This window comes from Dama dama, chromosome 12 (assembly GCF_033118175.1).
Source record: "Dama dama isolate Ldn47 chromosome 12, ASM3311817v1, whole genome shotgun sequence".
In the NCBI taxonomy this organism is placed as follows: Eukaryota; Metazoa; Chordata; class Mammalia; order Artiodactyla; family Cervidae; genus Dama; species Dama dama.
In genome coordinates, this window is record NC_083692.1 from 94,365,262 (window position 1) to 94,385,682 (window position 20,421).

General features: G+C 38.2%; 1 protein-coding gene across 1 annotated transcript in view; it reads left to right on the forward strand.

Moving 5' to 3' along the window:
* ANKRD31 (ankyrin repeat domain 31) overlaps positions 1–20,421 on the forward strand; it is a 132,064-nt gene that overhangs the window by 26,355 nt on the left and 85,288 nt on the right. Inside the window, exons 6-10 of the mRNA XM_061158155.1 lie at positions 352–428; positions 2,195–2,238; positions 13,925–14,551; positions 16,847–17,118; positions 19,599–19,699. Coding sequence (XP_061014138.1) covers positions 352–428; positions 2,195–2,238; positions 13,925–14,551; positions 16,847–17,118; positions 19,599–19,699 — 1,121 coding nt within the window. The remainder of the gene's footprint in view (positions 1–351; positions 429–2,194; positions 2,239–13,924; positions 14,552–16,846; positions 17,119–19,598; positions 19,700–20,421) is intronic.

Below are 20,421 nucleotides of genomic sequence, written 5' to 3' on the forward strand. Positions count from 1 at the left end.
TGAATTGGGACAAATTTTTTTCTCTCACCCCACCCCTGTATTTGATAGACAATCATCTCCAAAGTTGCTTTCAGATCTAAGTGTAGTTTAGCTTGTTTACACTCCTGAAGTTCATTCCTTAATATTCTGGCTCTCTCCAATTTTGAAGCCATTTGAAATTTGCATGTTAATAAATTGGTAGTAACTGTAAAATAACTAGAACGATGGAGCAAAGACAAAGCCTATTTGAAATTCCTTTAAATTAAAAAGAAATTTAAATTGTATCTGAGTGAGAAATAGTAGAGTTTTTTTTCTACTTAAAATTTTGTATTTATTTATTAATTGATTGATTTTTTTTTTTTTTTTCCTGAGGTCTAGAAAAAGTCATCCAGTGTTCACGGTATCATTTCCCCAAGCTGAACTTTCAATGAACCACCGAAGTAGTCTAGGTACGCTTTTATGGGTAGAGTCATATAAAGTGAATTTGTCTTTGCCTGAAAATAGAAGCCTTAGTTAGGTGTGGATTTATTTACAACTCGGCTGGTCTCCTGTGACTGCTGCCATTCACTTTTACATATGGAATCAGTGTTGCTGTCGACCTTGGATTGTGCTGCTTGAAGCTGCTCATGTGAGAAGCAGCTCAGGTGCAGTCAGTACTTGCTCCTCCATATGTCTGCTCTTTTGACTTGCAACTCAGGGGCTCAAATTTAAAAACAGTGTTTTCTCTGTTCATAGCAGGCCATTTGCTTGATTTCAGCTGTATTAGAGGATGACTGTCTTTCTCTTTGGAGTGTCTCCTAAGTATGTTGTATGACAGTGTAGTAAATATTCTTAGTGGTCATTGAAACCTGTATTATAAGAAAAGGTACAAGGACATGATAATTGAAATTGAAAAGTTAAGTTTTAAAATTTCTGCCCTCTCCTGTTTTGTTGCCACTGTAACAGTAGAATTGCCACTTAAGCCCAGCACCAACTCTCAACTAGGTACTCCTAGTGCCTGGATTTTGGTCTGTAATATTATTTATTCATTATTTTAGCAAATATGTATTGAGCCTGCTGAGTGCCAGGCATATGGATGCTATGGGTGTACAAATGCCAAATAAACCAGGGATCCTAAAAGGATAGCTGATCTGGAGCTTGAAGATAGGATGGGTCTGAACCATCTTACCATTGGTGGAGAACAAAAATGTTTTCAAGGGTGTCTGGGGGCAATGCTAAAAGGATAAAGAGCTAGATCAGTTGTGCTCCCAGTGTCCAACCTCTGGCAAATTAGGTGAAGAAAAAAAAGAACAATGATTTTGGTTTATGGAAATAAGTTTGTGAAAAAAACCATGAGTTTGTGTACTCAAAAAATGTTAGCAGTATAGTCTGTCTCTATATATGGAAAAAAAAAAAAACTGCAGCAAAATGTGTAAAAAATCTTAATGATTTTAAGAAATAAAGATTTTTAATGTACATTTAGGATATTTCCTGATTCCTTTTGGCCCTTACATGAATGTTCCTTTGTATGCTTAACTCAACTACATTAATTAATTTAAATTCTATTACGTATAATGGAGAAGATGATGACACTGAGAAAGTAGATATGATTTTTCCTCGTGTGGTTGCAGATACTTAGAAGGACTCTGCCAAAGTAGAGAGGTTTTTGTTTTTTTTTTTTGTTTTTAATAGTTTTATTTATTTCTGTTTTTGGCTGCCCTAGGTCTTTGGTGCTGTACGTGGGCTTTTTGTGGTGGTTTGGGGGCTGTTCTTTTTGGGGTGCTTGGGCTTCTCGTTTGTTGAGGAGTGTGGTCTGGGCTTGCGGGCTTCAGTAGCTGTGGCATACAGCCTCGGTAGTTGGGGCACATGGGCTTAGTTGGTCCACTGCCTATGGGCTCTTCCCGAACAAGGGATCAAACCCATGTCTCCTGCATGGGCAGGCAGATTCTTAATTACTGAGCCACCAGGGGAGCAGAGAGGTTGGTTTTTAATTCTACTAATTTCGAATCATCATAATTTTACCTTGTTTCATGTGAAATATTTCTTAAGGAATTTCACAACTTTATTGCTAACATGATACTTTTAATAAATTGATATAACATTTATAAAACATTTGTTATCTCATGCATGTCTGAGGAAATAATTTCAAGTTATGTGATTAAGAAATGCTGAGTGAGACAGTATGTTTTATTGCTTTGATAAAACTGGAATGAAAACATATAATGTTATCTTCTAGGACCTGAGGCTGAAAGTCCTGAAGTGTTAACATACCCAGAAAAGGTTGGTCTGTATAATGGAACTTAGCTATTCAGGTCTTGGGTTTAGATTTTTAAAAATTATATTAATAAGTATCAAGCCCATTTAAGTTTTCCCCTAAGCAGAAATATGACTAGACCATTTCAATAGAATTGTGTAACAACCCATTTCAGTGTTTTTTTTTTTTTTAAGGGGAATCATTTTCCAATATTTTTCATGAAAACTCATATAAACCCTTCTTTGGAATAAAGCAGGCTTTTACCATTCACAAGGTTTTTTGTGAATTGCAAAAATTTTTATCCCCTACATTCCCCCATTCAATCTGAGCTGCCTCAGACAGACAGACGGCATGAGGACACTTTTCTTGCATCTGTAGTGGAAACCCATTTCAGTATTTATTCTTGTCTCTAATGAAATAGAATTTTCTTGATCTGTGCTTCTTTTCTGGCATTCTGAGTCTTTTATTCATTATCTAGAGGAGGAGAATATAATATCAGACTAATTACTGAGGTAATATAGCAAAAATGTGTTCTGTTGCTTTGTCTATTACCCTGAAAAGAATGTGTCTAACAACCCATTTCAGTGTTGTTTTTTTATAAAGGGGAATAATTTTCCAATACTTTGCTTATAAACTCTTATATTTCCTTCTTTGGAATAAAGCAGGCTTTTACTGTTCACAAGGTTTTTTGTGAATTGCAAATATTTTTTTCCCCTGCATTCCCCCATTCAATCCGGGCTGCCAAAGACAGACAAAGCATGAGGACCCTTTTCTTACATCTGTTACTCTCGTTCTTTTGATATTTCCTATTGGATACTGCTTTCTCATCTTCCAGTTGCTAATCAATAAACATGTACTGAGTGCTTGTTTTTTTTTTTTTTTTTTATTATTATTTTTTTTTCCCAGTGGGTTTTGTCATACATTGATATGAATCAGCCATGGATTTACATGTATTCCCAATCCCGATCCCCCCCTCCCACCTCCCTCTCCACCCGATTCCTCTGGGTCTTCCCAGTGCACCAGGCCGGAGCACTTGTCTCGTGCATCCCACCTGGGCTGGTGATCTGTTTCACCATAGATAGTATACATGCTGTTCTTTTGAAATATCCCACCCTCACATTCTCCCACAAAGTTCAAAAGTCTGTTCTGTATTTCTGTGTCTCTTTTTCTGTTCTGCATATAGGGTTATCGTTATCACCTTTCTAAATTCCATATACATGTGTCAGTATGCTGTAATGTTCTTTATCTTTCTGGCTTACTTCACTCTGTATAATGGGCTCCAGCTTCATCCATCTCATTAGGACTGGTTCGAATGAATTCTTTTTAATGGCTGAGTAATATTCCATGGTGTATATGTACCACAGCTTCCTTATCCATTCATCTGCTGATGGGCATCTAGGTTGCTTCCATGTCCTGGCTATTATAAACAGTGCTGCGATGAACATTGGGGTGCACGTGTCTCTTTCAGATCTGGTTTCCTCAGTGTGTATGCCCAGAAGTGGGATTGCTGGGTCATATGGCAGTTCTATTTCCAGTTTTTTAAGAAATCTCCACACTGTTTTCCATAGCGGCTGTACTAGTTTGCATTCCCACCAACAGTGTAAGAGGGTTCCCTTTTCTCCACACCCTCTCCAGCATTTATTGCTTGTAGACTTTTGGATAGCAGCCATCCTGACTGGCGTGTAATGGTACCTCATTGTGGTTTTGATTTGCATTTCTCTAATAATGAGTGATGTTGAGCATCTTTTCATGTGTTTGTAAGCCATCTGTATGTCTTCTTTGGAGAAATGTCTGTTTAGTTCTTTGGCCCATTTTTTGATTGGGTCATTTATTTTTCTGGAATTGAGCTGCAGGAGTTGCTTGTATATTTTTGAGATTAATCCTTTGTCTGTTTCTTCATTTGCTATTATTTTCTCCCAATCTGAGGGCTGTCTTTTCACCTTACTTATAGTTTCCTTTGTAGTGCAAAAGCTTTTAAGTTTCATTAGGTCCCATTTGTTTAGTTTTGCTTTTTTTTTTTTATTTATTTATTTATTTTTTTTTTTTAATTTTTATTATTATTATTATTTTTTTTTCCAGTGGGTTTTGTCATACATTGATATGAATCAGCCATGGATTTACATGTATTCCCAATCCCGATCCCCCCTCCCACCTCCCTCTCCACCCGATTCCTCTGGGTCTTCCCAGTACACCAGGCCGGAGCACTTGTCTCGTGCATCCCACCTGGGCTGGTGATCTGTTTCACCATAGATAGTATACATGCTGTTCTTTTGAAATATCCCACCCTCACATTCTCCCACAAAGTTCAAAAGTCTGTTCTGTATTTCTGTGTCTCTTTTTCTGTTCTGCATATAGGGTTATCGTTATCACCTTTCTAAATTCCATATACATGTGTCAGTATGCTGTAATGTTCTTTATCTTTCTGGCTTACTTCACTCTGTATAATGGGCTCCAGCTTCATCCATCTCATTAGGACTGGTTCGAATGAATTCTTTTTAATGGCTGAGTAATATTCCATGGTGTATATGTACCACAGCTTCCTTATCCATTCATCTGCTGATGGGCATCTAGGTTGCTTCCATGTCCTGGCTATTATAAACAGTGCTGCGATGAACATTGGGGTGCACGTGTCTCTTTCAGATCTGGTTTCCTCAGTGTGTATGCCCAGAAGTGGGATTGCTGGGTCATATGGCAGTTCTATGTCCAGTTTTTTAAGAAATCTCCACACTGTTTTCCATAGCGGCTGTACTAGTTTGCATTCCCACCAACAGTGTAAGAGGGTTCCCTTTTCTCCACACCCTCTCCAGCATTTATTGCTTGTAGACTTTTGGATAGCGGCCATCCTGACTGGCGTGTAATGGTACCTCATTGTGGTTTTGATTTGCATTTCTCTAATAATGAGTGATGTTGAGCATCTTTTCATGTGTTTGTTAGCCATCTGTATGTCTTCTTTGGAGAAATGTCTGTTTAGTTCTTTGGCCCATTTTTTGATTGGGTCATTTATTTTTCTGGAATTGAGCTGCAGGAGTTGCTTGTATATTTTTGAGATTAATCCTTTGTCTGTTTCTTCATTTGCTATTATTTTCTCCCAATCTGAGGGCTGTCTTTTCACCTTACTTATAGTTTCCTTTGTAGTGCAAAAGCTTTTAAGTTTCATTAGGTCCCATTTGTTTAGTTTTGCTTTTATTTCCAGTATTCTGGGAGGTGGGTCATAGAGGATCTTGCTGTGATTTATGTCGGAGAGTGTTTTGCCTATGTTCTCCTCTAGGAGTTTTATAGTTTCTGGTCTTACATTTAGATCTTTAATCGATTTTGAGTTTATTTTTGTGTATGGTGTCAGAAAGTGTTCTAGTTTCATTCTTTTACAAGTGGTTGACCAGTTTTCCCAGCACCACTTGTTAAAGAGGTTGTCTTTTTTCCATTGTATATCCTTGCCTCCTTTGTCAAAGAGGAGGTGTCCATAGGTTTGTGGATTTATCTCTGGGCTTTCTATTCTGTTCCATTGATCTATATTTCTGTCTTTGTGCCAGTACCGTACTGTCTTGATGACTGTGGCTTTGTAGTAGAGCCTGAAGTCAGGCAGGTTGACTCCTCCAGTTCCATTCTTCTTTGTCAAGATTACTTTGGCTATTCGAGGTTTTTTGTATTTCCATACAAATTGTGAAATTCTTTGGTCTAGTTCTGTGAAAAATACCGTTGGTAGCTTGATAGGGATTGCATTGAATCTATAGACTGCTTTGGGTAGAATAGCCATTTTGACAGTATTAATTCTTCCAATCCATGAACACGGTATGTTTCTCCATCTATTTGTGTCCTCTTTGATTTCTTTCATCAGTGTTTTATAGTTTTCTATGTATAGGTCTTTTGTTTCTTTAGGTAGATATACTCCTAAGTATTTTATTCTTTTTGTTGTAATGGTGAATGGTATTGTTTCCTTAATTTCTCTGTCTGTTTTTTCATTGTTAGTATATAGGAATGCAAGGGATTTCTGTGTGTTAATTTTATATCCTGCAACTTTACTATATTCATTGATTAGCTCTAGTAATTTTCTGGTAGAGTCTTTAGGGTTTTCTATGTAGAGGATCATGTCATCTGCAAACAGTGAGAGTTTTACTTCTTCTTTTCCTATCTGGATTCCTTTTACTCCTTTTTCTGCTCTGATTGCTGTGGCCAGAACTTCCAACACTATGTTGAATAGTAGTGGTGAGAGTGGGCACCCTTGTCTTGTTCCTGATTTCAGGGGAAATGCCTTCAATTTTTCACCATTGAGGGTGATGCTTGCTGTGGGTTTGTCATATATAGCTTTTATTATGTTGAGGTATGTTCCTTCTATTCCTGCTTTTTGGAGAGTTTTAATCATAAATGAGTGTTGAATTTTGTCAAAGGCTTTCTCTGCATCTATTGAGATAATCATATGGTTTTTATCTTTCAATTTGTTAATGTGGTGTATTACATTGATTGATTTGCGGATATTAAAGAATCCTTGCATTCCTGGGATAAAGCCCACTTGGTCATGGTGTATGATTTTTTTAATATGTTGTTGGATTCTGTTTGCTAGAATTTTGTTAAGGATTTTTGCATCTATGTTCATCAGTGATATTGGCCTGTAGTTTTCTTTTTTTGTGGCATCTTTGTCTGGTTTTGGAATTAGGGTGATGGTGGCCTCATAGAATGAGTTTGGAAGCTTACCTTCTTCTGCAATTTTCTGGAAGAGTTTGAGTAAGATAGGTGTTAGCTCTTCTCTAAATTTTTGGTAGAATTCAGCTGTGAAGCCATCTGGTCCTGGGCTTTTGTTTGCTGGAAGATTTTTGATGACAGTTTCGATTTCCTTGCTTGTGATGGGTCTGTTAAGATCTTCTATTTCTTCCTGGTTCAGTTTTGGAAAGTTATACTTTTCTAAGAATTTGTCCATTTCATCCAAGTTGTCCATTTTATTGGCATAGAGCTGCTGGTAGTAGTCTCTTATGATCCTTTGTATTTCAGTGTTGTCTGTTGTGATCTCTCCATTTTCATTTCTAATTTTGTTAATTTGGTTTTTCTCTCTTTGTTTCTTAATGAGTCTTGCTAATGGTTTGTCAATTTTGTTTATTTTTTCAAAAAACCAGCTTTTAGCTTTGTTGATTTTTGCTATGGTCTCTTTAGTTTCTTTTGCATTTATTTCTGCCCTGATTTTTAAGATTTCTTTCCTTCTGCTAACTCTGGGGTTCTTCATTTCTTCCTTCTCTAATTGCTTTAGGTGTAGAGTTAGGTTATTTAATTGGTTTTTTTCCTGTTTCTTGATGTAAGCCTGTAATGCTATGAACCTTCCCCTTAGCACTGCTTTTACAGTGTCCCATAGGTTTTGGGTTGTTGTGTTTTCATTTTCATTCATTTCTATACATATTTTGATTTCTTTTTTGATTTCTTCTATGATTTGTTGGTTATTCAGAAGCGTGTTATTTAGCCTCCATATGTTTGAAGTTTTAACAATTTTTTCCCTGTATTTGAGATCTAATCTTAGTGCACTGTGGTCAGAAAAGATGACTGGAATGATTTCAATTTTTTTGAATTTTCCAAGACCAGATTTATGGCCCAGGATGTGATCTATTCTGGAGAATGTTCCGTGTGCACTTGAGAAAAAGGTGAAGTTGATTGTTTTGGGGTGAAATGTCCTATAGATATCAATTAGGTCTAGCTGGTCCATTGTGTCATTTAAGGTTTGTGTTTCCTTGTTAATTTTCTGTTTAGTTGATCTATCCATAGTTGTGAGTGGGGTATTAAAGTCTCCCACTATTATTGTGTTACTATTAATTTCCTCTTTCATACTCGTTAGCGTTTGCCGTACATATTGCGGTGCTCCTATGTTGGGTGCATATATATTTATAATTGTTATATCTTCTTTTTTGATTGATCCTTTGATCATTATGTAGTGTCCTTCTTTGTCTCTTTTCACTTCCTTTATTTGAAAGTCTATTTTATCTGATATGAGTATTGCGACTCCTGCTTTCTTTTGGTCTCCGTTTGCATGAAATATTTTTTTCCAGCCCTTCACTTTTAGTCTGTATGTGTCTCTTGTTTTGAGGTGGGTCTCTTGTAGACAGCATATATAGGGGTCTTGTTTTTGTATCCATTCAGCCAATCTTTGTCTTTTGGTTGGGGCATTCAACCCATTTACATTTAGGGTAATTATTGATAGGTGTGGTCCCGTTGCCATTTACTTTGTTGTTTTGGGTTCACGTTTATACAACCTTTCTGCATTTCCTGTCTAGAGAAGATCCTTTAGCATTTGTTGAAGAGCTGGTTTGGTGGTGCTGAATTCTCTCAGCTTTCGCTTATCTGTAAAGCTTTTGAATTCTCCTTCATATCTGAATGAGATCCTTGCTGGGTACAGTAATCTAGGTTGTAGGTTATTCTCTTTCATTACTTTCAGTACGTCCTGCCATTCCCTTCTGGCCTGGAGTGTTTCTATTGATAGATCAGCTGTTATCCTTATGGGAATCCCTTTGTGTGTTATTTGTTGTTTTTCCCTTGCTGCTTTTAATATTTGTTCTTTGTGTTTGATCTTTGTTAATTTGATTAATATGTGTCTTGGGGTGTTGCGCCTTGGGTTTATCCTATTTGGGACTCTCTGGGTTTCTTGGATTTGGGTGGCTATTTCCTTCCCCATTTTAGGGAAGTTTTCAGCTATTATCTCCTCGAGTATTTTCTCATGGCCTTTCTTTTTGTCTTCTTCTTCTGGAACTCCAATGATTCGAATGTTGGGGCGTTTCACAGTGTCCCAGAGGTCCCTGAGGTTGTTCTCATTTCTTTTGATCCTTTTTTCTTTTTTCCTCTCTGCTTCATTTATTTCCACCATTTTATCTTCTACCTCACTTATCCTATCTTCTGCCTCCGTTATTCTACTCTTGGTTCCCTCCAAAGTGTTTTTGATCTCATTCATTGCATTATTCATTTGTAATTGACTCTTTTTTATTTCTTCTAGGTCTTTATTAAACAGTTCTTGAATCTTTTCAATCTTTGTTTCCAGGCTATTTATCTGTAATTCCATTTTGTTTTCAAGATTTTGGATCATTTTTATTATCATTATTCTAAATTCTTTTTCAGGTAGATTCCCTATCTCCTCCTCTTTTGTTTGACTTGGTGGGCATTTTTCATGTTCCTTTACCTGTTGGGTATTTCTTTGCCTTTTCATCTTGTTTAGATTGCTGTATCTGGAGTGGGCTTTCTGTATTCTGGAGGTCTGTGGTTCCTTTTTGTTGTGGAGGATTAACCCAGTGGGTGGGGTTAGACGATTGGCTTGTCGAGATTTCCTGGTTAGGGAAGCTTGCGTCAGTGTTCTGGTGCGTGGAACTTGATTTCTTCTCTTTGGAGAGCAATGGAGTGCCCAGTAATGAGTTTTGAGATGGGTCTATGTGTTAGGTGTGACCTTGGGCAGCCTGTATGTTGATGTTCAGGGCTATGTTCCTGCGTTGCTGGAGAATTTGTGTGGTATGTCTTGCTCTAAAACTTATTGGCTCTTGTGTGGTGGTTGGTTTCAGTGTAGGTATGGAGGCTTTTGGACAGTCACTTATTACTTAAAGTTCCTTGTAGTCAGGAGTTTTCTGGTGTTCTCAGGTTTTGGGCTTCAGTCTCCTGCCTCTGGATTTCAGTTTTATTCTTCCTGTAGTCTCAGGATTTCTCCAACTATACAGCCCTGATAAGAAAACTTCTAGGTTAATGGCTAAAAGATTCTCCCCCGTTAGGGACACCCAGAGAGGTTCACAGAGTCACATGAAGAAGAGGAGAGGGAGGAGGGAGATAGAGATGAACAGGAGGAGAAAAAGGGGGACTCAAGAGGAGAGAGACAGATCTACACAGCTGTCTGTTCCCAGAGTGTTCTCCGTAGCCCAGACACCCACAAAGATTCACAGAATTGGATTGGGAAGAGAAAGGGAAAGGAGGAAATAGAGGTGTTCTGAGGTAGAAAACAGAGAGTCAAGATCGGGAGAAAATAATCTTCGGTTTAAAAATAGGGCTTCTCTTCTTTTTTTTTATTTTTGGAAGGTTATAGTGTATTGAAAATGAAAATTAAGGAGTAGTAGAGGAGTACTAGAGGACTTTAAAAGAAATAAGAGAAAAAGAAAAATAGAAAATAGAAGAGAAAAAGGAAAGAAAAAAAAAGAAAGAAAAAGAAAAAAAAAATGTTTTTTTTTTTTTCCCCCCTAATTAAAAAATCGTAAAAGTCTATGGAAATGAAAGTTAAGGAGTAATGGGGGAGTAATAGGGGATTTTAAAGGAAAATAAAAGAGAAAAAATAAAAAAGAAAAAAATAAAAAAAAATAAAATAAAAAAATAAAAAAAAAAAAAAAGAGAAAAAAGTAAAATTATATCTAGGAGTGTCTCTGGAGCTGTTGCGGTCAGTGTGGGTTCGGCTCAGTTTCAGATAGCTTTTCGTTCCAGCTTACGCTTCTCGATATCTACAGGCTCCTCCGGTGTAGTCAATGTTTCCTAGAGGGATTTTAATCTGTTGCACCAGTCCCTTCTGAAGCGGTTCCCTTTGTTTATTTGGCTTCTGTTTGCCGGTCTCTTCAGAGCCTCATTTCCGCCCTGACACAGGCGGGCAGAGGTGGACTCTTATTCAGGTAGCTAGTTCCGTCGCTCCGCGGGGAGGGGCTTGCGCTGCGGGGAGGGGCTTGCGCTGCGGGGAGGGGCTTGCGCTGCAGGGAGGGGCTGGCGCTGCGGGGAGGGGCCGGCGCTGCGGGGAGGGGCTGGCGTTGCGGGGATGGGCTGGTGCTGCGGGGAGGGGCTGACGCTGCGGGGAGGGGCTGGCGCTGCCGGGACGGGCTTGCGCCGCGGGGACGGGCTGGGGCTGCCGGGAGGGGCTGACGCTGCTCTCTCCGTCTGCGCTGCTCAGGCTCCCGGCTGTTCTATATGGAGCGCGCCCCGCACTGCGCGAGGTTCCAGCCCTCGCGTGTTCCACAAAAGCGCGGAAGGAAAAGCTGCGCCTGCTCTCTGTGCCTTCCCCGTCAGAGCGGTCCAGGCAGCCAGGGGCTCGGTGGGCGCACTCTCCCCAGGTGTGGCGCGCCCACTCCCTTCCGCGGACCCAGTCTCAGTTTCCGCTGGCGCCAGTCGGGTGCGCGCGCCTTCTGCCCTCCGCGTCCCCAGCCCCAGTCCCCGCCCGCGCCGGTCGGGTGCCTGCGCCCTGTGTCTCGCCGCGACCTTCCCCTCCCCCCTGCCTCCTGCCTCCGGCGGAGCTGGGCCGGTCCGCAGCCTGCGAGCTCTTCTCTGGACCCTCTCGGTCTCTTTGTTCTGCGAACGGCCAGCAGTGTGTTCGGGCCGGTTAATTTACTCTCTCTCTTTTGGTCTCCCACAGTTCATGTTGGCAACTCACAGAAGCTCCCTCCGATTGTCCTCAGGGCACTCAGGCCCGGACCCTACCCCAAGCAATGCCGCCTAAGAGCTCCCGGGACGGATCTCCGTCCTTAGCTCTTTTGTCTCACTTTTTATCTTTTATATTTTGTCCTACCTCCTTTCGAAGACAATGGGCTGCTTTTCTGGGCGCCTGATGACCTCAGCTAGCGATCAGAAGTTGTTTTGCGAAGTTTGCTCTGCGTTCAGTTATTCTTTTGATGAATTTGTAGGAGAGAAAGTGGTCTCCCCGTCCTACTCCTCCGCCATCTTGGCTCCTCCCCCTGAGTGCTTGTTTTGGCTCTGCTCTCTGCTTGGTGCTGTGGGAAATCAGAGGACAGTAAGACTGGCTCCGTCCATAACAGACTCCAACAGTCAAGGACCTCCCCAGGCCAACCCTGAGCTGTAGCTTATTTATCTCAGGTATACCTTAGCATTCCCACCTCTATGCCTGTGTTCAAGTCAGGAGCCAGAAAGCAAGAGAAAGCATCACATTTGGAACTACATAGGTTTCATTCCAAGGGAAGTATGTCATTTTCATGTGTGATATATGGAAAATGATAATCATTTAATAGACTTAAAATGAGGGCTGTGAGCAATGATAGCTTATGGTGTTTGGTACTAGTTGGTGCTTAAGAAATGTGTAGAAATGTGTGTTTTTCTCTTCTTTTATTCCTTCACAAATCATTAATTTCTGGCTTAAGTACCATCTCATTGGATCCTGTCTCAGATGACTTTAGTGATCTTGACCAAAGTAACTGCTCCCTCTTTATTTAGCATTCATTATTTACTATGTCAGTATTTACCTATCACTTGCCTCCTATGACATTAATATACTTGAGAAAAAGGATTTTTTGAGCAAAGAAGTTTAGAGAGCACTGTATGCTAAAGTCTCCTCAGAGATTGATAATGCATGTTTTGAAAAGTCTTGAGGTAAAGAAACTTATTTAACCAATTTTAGGCTATCTTGAAAACTCTTCACTGCCTCCTCTTTTTCTGCTCCAGAAAACTTATTCTTGTAACACTAAGGCTATGGTTTATGCTATTAATTTGAGTTAATGCAGTGTTTTTGATGTTGTTAATAGTTTATTTAATGTCATGTGTTAATGCCTTCAATTTTAATTTAGGAGTTAAGTTCCTTTAGGGCAGAGTTCAATTCAATATATATGTAAGTTTTATTTGATTTAGGGCCTTGAATTTAGTAGATATAAAGATTTCAAATAGGAAGGAAATCTTGAACATGTTTAAAGAATGGATAGGATCCAGTTCTTCAGTTCCTTCTAAATTTCTTTTATCTTTCGGAGCAACTTATAGCTTGCATTGCTAACAAGTAAATATATCTTCTTAAGCTCTGCATGCTATGTACAGAGAATATAAATGGTGGCAGGTTAGGAAAGGAGGAGAGGGAGGATAAAATGTTCTTCACTTCTCTTATTCAAGTCAGATCAGAGTATTAGAGGGCTTACAAATTAGTGTGGTGGTGTGTCAGTGAAGGTGGACTTGGTTTTTAGAAACAGGCAAAAGTCAGTGAGACCCATTCTGTTATTTAAGGTTATGCAAATTAACAATCTGAAATGTTGAAAAATAGCTCAGTGCCTTTAAGCTATTGAAACTGATTTTCTTTAATGGCTTATAAATGATTTTAAAAGCACTTTCAAAAGAAGACGTTTAATAATATTTTGATCACTGGAAATATTTTGAGAACAAATCTGTTCTCAAAATAGTTTTGTAGTTTTGTGCTTTTTGTTTAACATAACCACAGGTCAGAACCATTGATTTATAGGAGAGCTTATAACATTTACATTGATCTGTGTTTTCATTTCTCCTTTTCTCCCTACTGACCTCCTGTCCTTTGGCCCTTTTACTTCACATTTACATATTCATACAGAGGTGGGGAACAAAAAGAAGGTGAAACAACACCAATTTTGTTCCTGGTTAATAGTTTTAATAAAATTCAATTGGGATTTTTAGCAAGGGAGAATTTTTCAACCATTAACTGCAGTGAAGTTTTTAGGTTATCTGTTAGTTTAACTATCCTTGTTATCTCTGCTTCTTCCTTTAGCCCAGATAATTTAAACTTAAATGAATAGATAATTTGTCATCTGTAATTATGGTCCAGCCAGTTTTACCCTTGATTCACTATTAAATATTTAACCATGAGTTCACTGTCATTAGTAATTTGGTATAAGAAAGTAATAAAGAATATTTTTATTTATGGAAGGGAGGAAAGTTGATAAAGCTTTTTGGTGGAACTTAGCAACATGGTGAGCTAGAAAACTAACATTTTCATTTTAAACACTTTTTGGTGTATGTACTAATGATGTAACTTCTATTTGGAATATATAGGAACTTAGTAGAGACAGAGAGTCTCCTGAAACAAGTCTTCTCTCACATGCTTCTGATAAAGAATTTGATACATTTGCTCTAAAGGAGAGGTCACTAATAGAGCCAGAGAAGGAGCCTGGTGAGGAAGGCACATTGACCATGACTTCGGAAGAAAACAAAGATGAAGAAAGCTCTCTTGAAACCTTTGTGTCTGCCTTAGAAAGGGTACTCACATCACCAGAAATCAGCCGGGAGGAAAGACTGTTTAGAATAATGAATGATTTTGAACCGAGAGAGCTGGCAAACACATTGAGCAGTGCTTCGAGCTCCATGTCAATACCTTTGACATGTCACAGAGATTTTCTAGAAGACCCAAAAGATGACGCATTGCCAGTTGTGGTATCAACAGCCTTAAACACATTGTCAGAAGCCAAGGTGGAAGTCATCTGTCACAGGAAAGAGGGAGGCATCAGTCTCAGTGTTGGGAATGAATGTTCAGGAGTGGAGCCCAGTATGTCTCAGACTGATGAAGACTGTACACAGATAGCAGAGGTGGATTTTGAGACTCTTTGTTCTTCTCCACCATTTGAACAAGATTCCAAGTTAGCTGAGCTGCAGGACAAGCATCTTTCAGTGCAGCAAATAAGTGTAAGTATGAACCGACAATTTTATCTTCTATAGTGATCTTTAACGAGTCTTCCTTGTCCATACCCTTTATTGTAAATGCAAACCTTCTACCTAAACAACAACACTCAGAAGATATTTTTTGACTTTGAAGCATATAGTGATCTTTTGAGAAGTTCCCAGGGTAGAGTTTTCAAGGAGTTGAAAGTTAAAATAGTTAAGTTTCTCCTCTGAAAACCTGAGAAGATATATCATTATCACATTGCTTATATAGACGAGAGAAAAAACTCTTTCTCAGACTTTTTCCCTGTTAGCTCAGAAAATCTCCATGTCTACCTGAGTGCAAAGTAGAGGTAAGATAGCCCATGTTAATTTCTAGCTGGACATAAATGCAGTTGGTCTTCCAGGAGAGGGACATGTAGCTGGTCTGCCTGGCTTCAGCACCACTTTGCTTTTTGTGGCTGAGGGTACTGTCCCTGACACAGTTTGGTTTAGAGTTCCTGGGCTTCTATGCTGGGAGACCCTCCTGTGCCTGCCACTTAACCAACTTTTCATGTTGGCAGTTTTTTCCTGATTATAATAGTAATGCATCCTCATTATAAAAAATATCAAGCATTACAGTAAGAGGAAGTCTCCAACAGTTCCACTTATCAGAGATAATTGTTAACCACTTACTGTATGTCCCCATTTTTTCTATGTAGTCTCTGTAAGTTTATTTTATATAAATGGGATTATATTATACATAATGCTTTGTAACTTGTTTTTAAATTTTAATAATACATCTTGGTTATCTTCCTATGTCAACGAATGTAGCACTACTTGTTGTTTAGTCACTAAGTCGTATCAGACTCTTTGGGACCCTGTGGACTGTAGCCTGCCAGGCTCCTCAGTCCAGGGGATTTTCCAAGCAAGAATACTGGAGTGGGTTGCCATTTCCTTCTCCAGGTAGCACTGCTTAAATCTTGTTATTTGTTGAGTGGTATTCCACTGTGTGGGCATATATATATATATATTGTGTATATAAAATGGTACATATAGTTTATTTAATCAATTCACTAGGTCATTTGGATTTTTTCCTTTTTTCCTTCTGGCTCTTACCAAAATGCTCTTTTGAACATTTCTTGAAAGGTTTAAATAATGTGATACTAAGCTCATGTTATTCACATAACATACATACCTAGAATAATACTGCATGCAATTCTGATCAAAAAATTTCAATACAGACATTTTTTAATGCTATTTTAAAAAATCCAGAAAAAGAGAAACTAATCATGGGGATAGGACATGAGGATTAAATTAAATATTCCAAGATTCTCATCTAAAAAGAGGTGATATTAGTAAAGTGTAGGAAATTATGACTGATATTGATAGAGTAAGCTTTAACTTAGGCAGTCTTAAAAAAAAAGTCTACATAAAAGTAGAAAGGAGATTGATTTAGAACAGATCAAATTAAGTAGTCTTTTACTTAGCTGTAATAAAAATATGAAATTTGTTGTCTTGTGAAGCTTCATATGCTGGATATATAAATAAGCTCAAGAAAGGTTTATATGATATGTATAAAAACATGTACCCCCGTGAAAGTTAAATCCAAAATGGATTATTAAGGGGACATTAGAGCCATTCGTGATATACTGGCCAACCTTTTAAATTAGTGTAATGAAAGTTATATACTAATACTATCTTGTCCCACAAATACCACTTACCGTTGCTGTCAAATAGCAAAATTCTAGACTGAATAGAACATTGATCTGGCCTGGCATGATGTTTCTGCTGTTTTTATGTGCCACTCATCATTTGTACTATTCATTTCCTGTAAAATGAAAGCACCAGAGTAACCTTAGGTTTAACCTTGAGATTTTTTTTTGAGATTTTTTTTTTTTTGATGTGGATCGTTTTTTAAAAGTCTTTATTGAATTGGCTACAATATTGTTTCTGTTTTATGTTTTGGTTTTTTTGACCTTGAGCCATGTGAAATCTTAGCTCCCCGACCAGGGATCAAACACACACCCCCTGAATTGGAAGGCAGTTTTAACCACTGGGCTGCCAGGGAATTCCCTACCTTTGAGTTTTAAGGATGAATATTACTTATGTAATACAAGTAATGTATTTTTGTGTTAGGCTTTTAAATCCATATTGTCATTTATTATGTTAGTATGAAATTTTCATTCTGTTCACATATGTCTGTGGGTTTTTATATTTTCATCTTATGAGGCATTTTTGTATAATCAAAGGACAAGATAAAACTTAATTTCTTTTAATTTTATTTTATTTTTTTGAATTGTTGTAATCATTTGTATATATATTTACATCTTATTACAGAGTCTAGAAGACCCAAATCCATTTGAATTGCAAACGTTGGTTCATCAAAATGTCACCTCTTGTGATCCAATAAATAATAAGAGAAATTCAAATCTGGTGGAAAATAGCTGTGACCAGGCCACTCCACATGTGTTAAGGAGATCATCCAGACTGAAAGTAGTCAGAGATGTAAAGCCCACAGATGACATGTATAAGATGCCAGAAAACATTTTACGCAGAGTACTTGGCTGTGAGGATCACACGAAACATAGCTCTTCAGCGGGGAATGTCAGGTATGCTGCAGACGCACGCTTGGGGCACTAGAGTAAGTTTACAGCTCAGTCAGTTCAGTGCAGTCGCTCATTCGTGTCTGACTCTGCGACCCCACGGACAGCAGCGCACCAGGCCTCCTGTCCTCAGCAGCTCCCAGAGGTCACTCAGACTCATGTCCATTGAGTCGGTGATGCCATCCAACCACCTCATCCTCTGTCATCCCCTTTTCCTCCTACTTTCAGTCTTTCCCAGCATCAGAGTCTTTCCCAGTGAGTCAGTTCTTTGCATCAGGTGGCCAGAGTATTGGAGTCTCAGCTTCAGCATCAGTCCTTTCAAAGAATTTTTCAGGACTGATTTCCTTTAGGGTGGACTGGTTGGATCTCCTTGCAGTCCAAGGGATTCTCAAGAGTCTTCTCTAATACCACAATTCAAAAGCATCAGTTCTTCGGTGCTCAGCTTTCTTTACAGTCCACCTCTCACATCCATACATGACTACTGGAAAAACTGTAGCTTTGACTAGACAGACCTTTGTTGGCAAAGTAATGTCTCTGCTTTTTTACAGTTATGTCTAAGTAAAGAACTTTAGTTTTCAGTGTTGTTACATTTATTTTGCAATTAAAACAAAAAAACCCAGAAAACACCTTTACTTTGTTTTTTTAGGATAAAGTAATGGGAAATTGTATTTTTGCTTAATGCTAATTTTCTTTCTTTGTTTAAAATCTGTCACCACACATAGTTACAAATTCTTTTTTTGGGGGGCTTGAGAACTTTTAAGGGTTACACTCTTAGCAACTTTTCAAACATGTAATATGGTGTTATTAACCATAGCCACCTTGCTATACATCACTACCTTTTGACCACCTTCACTTACCCGCCCTGTCTCTAAGCTACAGAACCAGTCTATTCTCTGTATCTCTTAGTTTGTTTGTTTTCTTAGATTCAATATATGAGTGAGGTCATACAGTGTTTGTCTTTCTCTGTCTGGCTTACTTCTTTTAGCATAATGTCCTCAAGGCCCATTTGTGTTGTCACAAATGGCAGTATTTTCTTTTCTGTGACTGAATACTTTTCCATTGTGTGTGTGTGTGTGACATTTTCTTTATCCATTCATCCATCAATGGATACTTAGGTTACTTCCATGTCTTGACTGTTATAAATAAAGCTGTAGTGAAAATGGGACTGCAGATGTTATTTTGAGATAGTGATTTTGTTTCCTTTTAGAAGATACCCAGTAGTGGAATTTCTGGATCGTATGGTAGTCCTATTTTCAATTTTTTAAGGAATCACCATACTGTTTTCTATGGTGGTTGCACTAATTTACATTCCCAGCAACAGTGCGTGAGGGTTCCCTTTTCTCTGCACCCTCTCCAGCATTGATTATTTGTAGACTGTTTGATAATGACCATTCTGACTGGTATGGGGTGATATCTTATTGTGGTTTTAATTTACATTTCCCTGATGACTAGTGATGCTAACCACCTTTTCATGTACCTGTGGGCCATTTGGATGCTTTCTTTGGAAATGTCTCTTTAGCTCCTCACACATTTTTTAATCGGATTTATTTTCTGTTTTGTGGTTGAGTTGTATGAGTTCTTTATATGTTTTGGATATTAACTCCTTTTCAGATATATGATTTGCAAATATTTTCTCCCTTTGGTAGATTTTTTTTTTTTTTTTTTCATTTTGTTGATGGTTTCATTTTCTGTACAGAAACTTTTTAGTTTGACGTAGTTTCACTTGTTTATTTTTGCTTTTGGTGTGAAATCCAAAAAATCATTTCCATGACTGATGTTAAGGTGCTTACCTACATTTCTTCCTAGGAGTTTTATGGTTTCAAGTCTTGTGTTTAAGTCTTTACTCCATTTTGAGTTGATTTTTGTATGTAGTTTAAGGTTGTTGTCCAGTTTTTTTCTTTTACATATGGCTGTCCAGTTTTCCCAACACCATTTATTGAAGAGACTATCCTTTCCCCATGGTATATTCTTGGCTCCTTTGTCGTAGATTAATTGACCATATGTGAGTAGGTTTATTTTGGAGTTCTATATTCTGTTCCATTGATCTATATGTCTGTTCTTATCTCAGTTTTTTTACAGTTTTTGATCAGTGTCATACTACATGGCAAGTCCTTTCTTTCTTGCCGAGAGCCTGCCTCTTTTTCCCTAGAAGTTGCAGATAGAGTAGATAGTGGCATGCCTAGGTGGGGAGTGAAGGACAAGGGACTCAAAATACTCATACTTGTGACTGAGTGTCCCTAAAGGAGAGACACCGTAGATGACACAAAGATAAGCCTGGAAACCATAGTAACTGGCATGTGTGTCACAGAATTATCTGCAGCTTACTCAGGAACAATCTCCATGTGTAAAACTGCTCTCATACATGACAACAGCCTAGTAAAATACCATTGAGTTTTAAAAAATATTAGTCAAAAATTTGGTATGATTCTCTGTGAATGGTTGTGGAGAACATGATAGTAATTTTAAAAACGTGTTTGATTTTCAAGAATGCAGAATCCTGCTTTAAAGATTGAAGGTAAAGGGAAGACTGGTCCTTCATCCAGGCTCAGGAATGGAGAACAGATGAAGAAAAACAGAAAGCGTGCAGGTGAGGCCTGTTTTCTTTATTTCTTTAATAAGTAACTTACAGAAACAGAATTCTGGTACTAAAAAGGATTTAGAGATTATTATGTCTCAACTTTCTCATTTTACTGATGAGGAAGTTCAGAAAGGTTGAGGACTTTGCCCAGCACTGTGCAGCTGATCAGTAATATAACTAGGACTTGATCTTTAACTTCTACCTCATAAGCTTCCCTGTGGCTCAGTCAGTATCCTTAACTTCCACCTCATAGGGTCATGTATTTTCTATACTTGTACTTTTAAGATGGTAATTTCAGAATCCTTTTTGGATTCAGGTGTCTGACCTCTTTGTGGTGTGACTAGCCAACATAGACTTTGGGAAATTAAACCCAGAAGAATAAATAGAGGAAAGAAGGCAAACGTATTATGTTTGTAGATGTTATTTCTTCGTTCCTGTATGTAAAACCTGAAAGAATGAACTTAAAACTGTCATAAATAATGGGAACCTAGAAAGACTGGTTACAAAAAATAGTGAGACAGTTGGTAGAATTGAGATATGGATTGTAGATTAAAGAATCATATTTTATCAGTGTTGAATTTTCTTAATTTGATCAGTATGTAAGGTAGTGTTCTTGTTTTTAGAGAATATATCCTTAAGTATTAGTGAGTAAAGGAGCATGGTATATACAAATTATTATTTCTGTGTGTATGTATGTCTGTGTGCATGTATATATAAAGAGAGAGAGAGAA